We start from the raw sequence: 8669 nt of genomic DNA, 5'->3' as shown, positions 1-8669 counted from the left end.
GATCTATAGTTTTCGCAGGCTTCTCACTGGTTTCCTAAATTGCCCAATTTCAGATGCAAGTGGAGAAATGATGCGTGTGTACTATGGCACACAAGAAGAAGCAGCTGTATGTAAACATAGCTCAGACTTGCGAAATCTGCAATTTGGTTTTTCAACTATAAATATGGATAGTGGACCATTATATATACAACTTCATGCTTGGAAAGTTAGATTCATCACTGCAGAAAAACAGACAAACACACACACACACAAATATATGGAATTAGTAAGTAGTCTTGGATGACAACTCCAAATTAACACTGATTTCGAGAAATCTGGTAGAACCGTCAATGGAGGCTTTTTATCAGTGGAGGAATCAAGCATTTGATGTGTGTGTCGCTGTACTCACTTTTGAGATGGGGTTCTTGTGTTGTCCGGGCTGGCCTCTGCCCCCTAGGTAGCTGGTGTATACCACCCCCCCCAGCTCCATATCTTACTTTTCTGAATTCCTGGATGTCATGACAATTTTTATCCTAGGTTTAGCTGACTCTTTCTTGGCCCCTAAGAATTTTGTGATAAGTGCTTGCTTCAGTAACTTTGCTGGGAAAGCAGAAAATTAGGATTTCATCACATATGTACTATGAAATCCTATCACTAAATTACATTTTTTATTTGTTCCTTCCACAGTCTTCAAGCATCACAACCCAGCTGTGGAGAAGGCTCAGGTTTGGGGCCTCAGGACAGGGCCATGTCCCTGGCACCTGCCTGGGTATGATGCCCCAGGGGCCTCCGAGTCTCCATTCTGCTTTCCTTTGTCCAGTCCCCTCTTTCCGGAACAATGGGCGGGGCAGACCCACCTGTTGTCAGGACCACAGCTGTGTGGCCGTCCTGCCATGGCCTAGGACACTACACATCCCTGGCTTTTCATTTTGAGCAGCTTCCTCATGAGGGCTTTCCTTAAACTGGAGTCAAATCCGAGAGGCAGAGGAGCGCCATTTGAGGAATAAACTCACAGAGCAGACCTTGGGGATTTGCTGGAGGCTTACATGGGAAAAGTCAGTAAGGAAAATGAAATGCAGAGAAGGGGGACAGAATGATAGATCTTCATCCACCCCTACGGGTGACTAGTCCAGAAGCAGCTTTCTGTTAATATCTGTTTTTCTCTCTCTCCAAGACAAGCAGATCCTCCACTGGGAATGCTCAGGAGCGTGTGTACTTTCTGGCCCTCCTGGATGGCAGCTACTTGGCATTTGTGGGCAGCACATCATCTCAGGGCCCAAGGTGCTGCCCCTGAGGAGCATTCCTTTTCCAAACCGTCACATCTCAAAGTTCAAATCCTGTCAAGTGTGACTGCCATAGCAGTGTTCTGTAAATGCACAGAATTTAAAAGCCCCTGCAACCGATTTGAAAACCTCATTTAGAAAAGTCCGTTGCTTGGTTTTAGGAAGATTCTACCGCAAATCTGTCAGCCCTACCTGGGAACAGAAGGTATAAAGCAGTATTAGAAAGCTGAAGGCTTTCCTAGAAGATGAGGCCCCAGGTGCTCTCCCTACAGAATGGTTTCCGATTGCTGGCTGAAGATGGATGATATAAACTCAGTGGAATGTTTGCTTCATAGAGTCTATTTATTCACTACCTAACTGCAGGGTGAACTGATACATTATACTTCAGTTCTAGTTTAGCAAATCCTACGTTGATAAACTTAGAAAATGAAATGGACTGAAAGTATCTTAAAAATCAAATCGTTTTGCATGAAAAAAATTACTATTGAAGATAGCAGGCCAAGACTTGGTAATCGCAGAGGTGCCGCTTCCACACCCTGAATCTTAAGTCAGACATTGCCAGTGTGTTTTACAGTATACAAAACTCAGCAGCGTTTATAAGATGGGCCATGTAAAATGGGACCCATTAGAGCACTTTGTTGGCCTTATCTTTAATATATAGCATTTAAAAAATGATCTAGCCTATTAGAGATGGCAAAGTTCACCACAACAGCAATTTGAAAACATTTATTTTTTTGCTTTTCCTTGGGGGCGGGGAGAGTTGAAAGTGTTTGATCAGTGATTTGCATTTGTGGCTTGTGGGCGTGGTAAGCAACCCTGAAATTTTATCAGAGTTCTTTTCTGTATCAGAAGTTGATAGATTCATGAGATCTTTTATCTTATATAGAATGATATATATTTTATGGAACACCGAGTAAATAGAAGGGAGACTTCTGTTTCCTGTTCATACTCCTGTGTGGCTTGCTGTCTCGCCTGCCTTGCTATGATGGGCGCTTACAGAGGTGGCCGCCATAGCAGCAGCGCCCGAGCTCTGAGCACAGCCAGGGCCTTTCCCATCTCCCTGCAGGGAGGGAGCAGATGTCAGGGTCAAAGCACTGTGCTAGCGGGTGACCGAGTCAGAGGGCAGGTGGCGTCTGGTCCCGGGGGCTTTACAGGTCCTGTGGGGGCCCTGCGGGGCTGCGAGGATGGTTTTTCCGGAGAAGGTGGCTGTGAGAGGCCCAGACCCAGGGCCCTGGCCTCAGTTGTGATCCAGATGACGCCTGCCAAGCTGAAAGCGGAGTGTGGGAAGCCACTAAGCGACGTGGCAGCAAGAGCCAAGTAGGGCAGCCGGTGAAGCAGGAGGATTGGGCAGGACTTCCTCACGGGTGGAGTCGCTGACGTCCAGGGCAAGCCAGAGTCTGTTTCTGACTCCACCGTTTGTCACAAATTTTCCAGGGAAGCACACTTGTCCAGGATTATGGAGTGAGACCTAAGATGCTGAGAAAAACAGTAATTCCAGGGACCAAAGCGCGTGTCCATGTCCTGGAGCTCGGCGCCCTTCCTTGGGCTTGCTGTCCTTCAGGACCATTTGCCCATTGCGAGGGTCAGGCTCACGCCACCCTGAGCAGGAGACTCGGTGTCCCTGGGGCCCACGACATGTGCTCGCCTCTTCTCTGCCTCCCGTTCTGCCATTGTCCTCCACTGCCCGCCCTGTGCCTTGCTCCAGCGTCCGCCACATACTCCCCCGGCTCTTGGAAGCTCCTCTGCTTCCCTGACTTGCTGTTTCCTCAGCTGCAGGCTCCTGCATGGCTTGGATGAAAGGATGGATGCCCCTGTACGAAAGAGCTTACCACACAGACTGTGCACCAGGCGGGTTTCTATACAGGACGTGTTCGCGTCCTCACCGCACACACAAGTGACTGCAGGCGGCTGCATGAAGATGTCAGAATGAGCCCATGTCATAAAAGAGGCCCACTTATCAGCTTCTCCTAGGTCATTCGGGACATCACCGAAAAATTTGTATTTTCTGCTTTCTCAGCTCAGTGACTATTGACAGGGTTCTACCATGTATTAGCATGTTTGTCAGAGAACAGAATCTAACTGTGAAGGAAAACAGAGGGCTTACTGACAGACAAGCAAACCATTATCCTGTGCACTGCCCCTTTCCATTCCACACGCAGGGTCGCCCAGAAGCGGGAGGAGTACAACGCCCGCTCAGCGCTGCTCTTACTCCCCAGTTGGGAAGAGACGGACAGTAAGTGTATGCGTCAGAAGCTATCCCGGGCTGGAGCCCTTTGCTTTTTAGTACCTGAGCAGCTTTCAAGAATGTCAAGGGCGAAAGGTCTGGTGTGAATGGAAAAGGCCAGGTCACAGGGAAGGGAGAGCTTAGCCGTAACCTACCTTTTGCCAGCAGCCAGGCATGGGTAATCCATCTGGGCCCTGTGTCAAGGAGAGAAGAGAGTCCCTCAGACCCCTCGGGAGAGGCACACTTCCCAGCCCACAGGCTTAAAGCGTGGCTTTTTACCTGGAGGGCGGGTTTGGTCACAGCCATCTTTTACTAATTAGCAACTCTCCATATACTGCCCAGGGTTAGTGAAACGAAAATAATTCAAATGTTTTCCTTTCAAAAATATCTACAGCACAGAAAAATCTACACGGAATTTTGAAAAAGCAATTTATAAAGCATACAATCTAGTGGTCTATTCATAGACCTTTAGGAAAGAAACCTGTGCTATTCCTCTTTATTTCATTAAGACATATTTCACAATTATCTAATTAAATAAACCAAAATAACTTATTCATAGTCACTAAGGACTGTGACTGAATTCATGGTAATGATACTGGGTGATGAACCATTTCTATCTGAAGTGTACCAATGTTTATTTTCCTATATAAAAGCAGATATTGCAAACACTCAGCTGAAAGCCAGGCAGCCTCTATGGATGGCAGCGTTAGCCACAGCATTCATCAGTTTTTAAATCTGAAGTCTTCGGAAGTCAGCTAACATTCTGAATAAAATAGACTTCCTAAATGGCACAAAATTTTAATTTTTAAAATGTAAGCATTCTTCAGATACAAATGGTACAAATGAGAGGAAGAGTTGATACATTATGAAGGCATGCTTGTATTTCCCTCCATAGGGTGGTTGTGAAATGATTTCCCCCCAATACCAAGCAAACAAAGTAAGATGGGCACTTTCCATTGACATTTTCTAACTACTGCCAGAGTAACATTTTTTTCTGTAAATACAGTCTCTTCATAGGTTTAAGAAATATAAATTTACCTTTCAAGAATCATGCTTGTAATTGAAGAGCCACATAAGAACATGCAGATCAAATATAACTATACAAAACTTTCTTGTACTTTAGAAACTAAGAATGTACTTTTTAAAAAAATGTGAAAGACTTTGAAATAGCTTTATAAAATATTTGGGAAAAATTGGTAATGCCAGATTGGTACAAGGAGAAGGATCAACCAGTAGAATTTTAGATTTTAGTATGAGGAAGATTTCGAGTTCATGCCAGTGGAGACAAGGGAGCGGCGTGTACTTTGGGAAAGTGAGTTTCAGAAGGAGAGACCATTAAATCGAAAAGGTTACATGACGCAGAAGAGGATTTGGGCTGCAGACGATTATCTGTGGATGTCAGGAGTATGGTTTCCTTCTCTGGTCTCTTCACGGCGTTCCCTCGAGCTGGTTAACTACTGGTGACACAAGCTCACTTCTGTAGGTTTGGCCTTAGTTATGGCCAATCAAAGTTTAGTGGGAAAAAATAACTGGTATTCCTCTTAGAGAAGAAAAAAAACATGGGGGTAAACGCAAAAGTTACGACCTGCTGGTGCCTTCGCATCAGATGTGTCTGTAATTTTAGTGCATCGTTACGTGTTTAGTAAACCTATTAATTTTCCACGGTGCATTAGTCATGTCAGTGGTGAGGACAGCGTCGGGACGAGTTCTTGTTCATGGATGACACGAGCCCGAGCCCGCCGTGCACATGCATGTCGTATGTTTAGCGTGGAAAGCCTGCCCGGGGAGAGCTGCTTTACACTGACGATGCATACGGAGTCAACAAAGGAAGGGCATGCAGGGAGGTAGGAGAGAGATACTGTACCAATTGGCAAGGGGCATCCAGCCCGTCCAAGCCAGGCTGGCCTGGCTCCCCTTTTTCCCCCTTAACGCCACGGAATCCCTGTTTGTAAAGATTGACTCATAATGTTACTAATGAAGAATTCACTTAGGTACAAGTTCTACAGAAACAACGAGCACAACAAAGGCTGGGAGAAGAGCAGCTCGGAAGGGACGGGTGACTCTGAGTGGCTCGGTGTCTGAGCCCATTCCCGGAGGGAGAAGGCCGGTCCGGCAGCTGTGGCCTCTGCTCTTGAAGGGTGGGGAGCCACTGGCTGGTCAGAGGCCGGCGGTCAGGCTCCCAAGGCACAGAAGCACTGGAGGGGTAAAGCACACACAGCGTGGAGCCCAGCAGGATAACCTGAGCCGGAGGCTTCTGAGCGCCTCAGGTCTGTGGTGGCTGCCCCCACAGGAAGCCCTGCTGTCACCAGTCCCCTGGCTGCTCTTCTCCCACCTCATCCCTGACACGCGACATCCAGAGACAGTACAGAGTCAGACATACCAACGGGCAGGGCGCATCCAAGCCAGGGGCACCCTGTTCTCCTTTCTCCCCTTTGGGCCCCTTTTTGCCTTTCTTTCCCTTTTCCCCCTGTGGATGGATACAAGGGTTTAATACAGGTTTTATCTGGGCAGGAGGAGGAAGGTGACTGAGGAGATGGGTGAGCTGAAATAAGTCTGAAAGGGCATTTACCACTGTCTCCTTGGAGAAGGCATGGTATTGTCACTTCCCGAGTGACAGTGGATTCCTGGCAGCAGGAGGGTTTTTTTTTAAAATTTAAGATAGCCAAAAGGAGAGGGCTTAGACAAGAATGACACATCCCAAAGGCAGACCAGAGGACCTCACGACCGTGTGACCATCACTGTGGGTTGGGGGTTGGTGCTACAGTGGGAGGTTGACGGGCACCGACTGCATCAGAGCCAGCCAGTGGGGAGAGCAGTTCTGAAGAATAAGGGACACTTTACCCAATTTTCAATGTCTGTCAACTTGCTTTGTTGGGGGGGGTGCAGTGAGACAGAGTCTCACTATGTAGCCCAGGCCGGTCTCGAACTCACAGTGATCCTCCTGCCTCAGCCTCCCGAGAGCTGGGATGACAGGCATGTGCCACCACACCCAGCTTTGTCAACTTGCTTTTTAAAAAAATTCTGTAACATGCAAATTATATTGAACCAAAGGAAAAGGAAAGCATATTAGCAGCTTCTCTGAAATGTACCCAGTCATATATCACTTTTTGTAGCTCTCATTAAAAACTCAAAGTATTAAATATGCTTTAACATTTTAAAAAATTGAAAGCAAATACTTCCCTTATTAAGTCAGGTAAACAAATGTTCGGAGTGCAAATACTTTGCCCCGAAATGTCTGGAGAAGCAGACATTCGAAGCCCTTCAGGTCTGCAGTTCACTCCCTCATTGGTGTCCTACCTCCAGTGCACAGTGGTAAATGAGCTCCCAGATTATACGGTGCAGCAGGAGCCAAAAAGAAAAAATCTCTTCAAGAGGAAAAGCGGTTTTGACTCAGTAAAAATGAGGTGGGCAGGATAATTACATGGTGGGAATGGAGCCATGGAAATTAGTATTTAGGAATCCAGGTGAAGTCTGTGGGAAGTCTGCGTGGGTCACAGGGATGGAGGAATTGAGGAAGGGAGGCAAAAGGAGAAGCAAGGAAGGCACCTCAGCTGTTTCACATTAGCATAAATCTTTCCGGTATTTAAAGAGAGGGATGGGGCCTCGCAGAAGACAAAATACGAGATACATACTGAAATTAGTGTATTCACTCTGCAATCACCAAGGCAACTACAATAAAACTGAATAATCTCTGAAGCAAAACAACATGAATATTCACAGGCAGAGACATGCAGCACAGAAACATACGAGATACGAAGTCAAATTAGTACATTCATTCTGACAGCCGAGCGAAAGCTCCCTGTTTTCTCCTGTGCGCCAGAAAGACTGCCTCAGAAGGCTGGAGTCAAAAACACCTGGGTTTCACGGAGCCCGGAGAAAAGGAGAAATGTGGGGTGGTTTAGTCGATCACAACTGAAGACAAAGACCCGAGAGTCATGGTGAAAGGAGGACAGGGCTGCTAGGACGACGGTTGTCCCTTCCGGTCAGAGCCTGACCTGGGCTTGCTCGGTGAGTGCTTCCTCCTGAGTGCTGGACACGCCTTGGAGGAGGGTGACTGACAGCAGGTGTAGTGGGTGCTGAGCTAGACTTCACTTGGCTGTGTGATCAGTGAATGGACTCCGATTACCCACTGGACAGGGCAGGGCTGTCACAGAAAGGCTACTGTGCTGGGCGGTAAACGTTGCTTCTCATTACGTTAGGGAATGCGGAGTTTTATGGAAGAGGGACATGGCAAAGAATGTATCGGGCTTATTATCAACCAACATTGCTCTGTAGCACTTAGGGATCACAAAGAGCAACACAATTCTGGGTTTGAGCACAGAAAAGCGCTTGGTGGTTTTATTCCCTATGTCAAAGAATAATTTACGCACACTCTTTATATTTAGAATCTAATTTACCTAAATGTGAACTTCTAGTCGTGGAATCTGTATAGGGAAATACTTTTGTATGCGTGATTAGCATTCTGAGGATCAAGTTTGTAGCTTTATGTGTTTGTAAGCTATAATAATGGCAATTCTTTATCCAAAAGATTCCAAGAAAAGACTTTTCTAAGACTTTTGAAAGATTTGAGTCATACAACTTATTAGGTAAACATAACTACATATAAACTTTAAAATACAATCACCTTGTGTTAAAAGCTTCGGTGCCCAATTTCCTTCAAAGCACATTATATTCAAAATTTATAATGTGGAGATGCCTTTTTCATGCCTCAGTTTTCTTATCTGTGAAATGGAGTATTAACAGCAGCTGCCCTAGGGCGGGGTGGGGAGGTGACAAGATCATCTGCATAAGGGTCTTGGGAAAGTGAAGAAGAGGTGGTGATGTTGGTGACAACAGCGCTTCCTTAGTAGTGGGAGGCCGGTGACATTTAAGGCAGAAAACACGGCAGGCTTCCTGTGTTCCTCTTTTTGACCAATTTCATTTGGTTTTGCTTTCTGACAGATATGAGCTTCACTGTTCAAGAGAATGCACCAAGTTTTAAAAACAAGGTGGTTTTACATAGTGCAGAACAGGAATTAATTTGAGAAGTACAGTTTAAAAAAAAAATTTTTTTTTTGAGACAGGGTCTCATTATGTAGTTCAGATGGCCCTGGAACTCACTATGTAGCCCAGGCTGGTCTCAAACTCACAGCGATCCTCCTGCCTCAGCCTCCCGAGTGCTGGGATCACAGGCGCACCATCAC

The 8669-nt window shown here is 46.2% G+C and overlaps 1 protein-coding gene across 1 annotated transcript in view; it reads right to left on the bottom strand.

Annotated features, from left to right (window-relative positions):
• Positions 1 to 229: 229 nt before the first annotated feature.
• Positions 230 to 8669, bottom strand: part of Col25a1 (collagen type XXV alpha 1 chain) — a 408120-nt gene continuing 399680 nt past the window's right edge. The window contains exons 43-45 of the mRNA XM_033755992.1: positions 5351 to 5428; positions 3642 to 3680; positions 230 to 3170 (exon numbers count right to left, since the gene is read on the bottom strand). Coding sequence (XP_033611883.1) covers positions 2820 to 3170; positions 3642 to 3680; positions 5351 to 5428 — 468 coding nt within the window. The 3' untranslated portion in view covers positions 230 to 2819. The remainder of the gene's footprint in view (positions 3171 to 3641; positions 3681 to 5350; positions 5429 to 8669) is intronic.

The sequence above is a fragment of the Fukomys damarensis genome, unplaced genomic scaffold (genome assembly GCF_012274545.1).
Source record: "Fukomys damarensis isolate Sample0158 unplaced genomic scaffold, DMR_v1.0_HiC HiC_scaffold_25, whole genome shotgun sequence".
NCBI lineage: Eukaryota > Metazoa > Chordata > Mammalia > Rodentia > Bathyergidae > Fukomys > Fukomys damarensis.
This window is presented reverse-complemented; position numbering and strand designations above follow the sequence as displayed.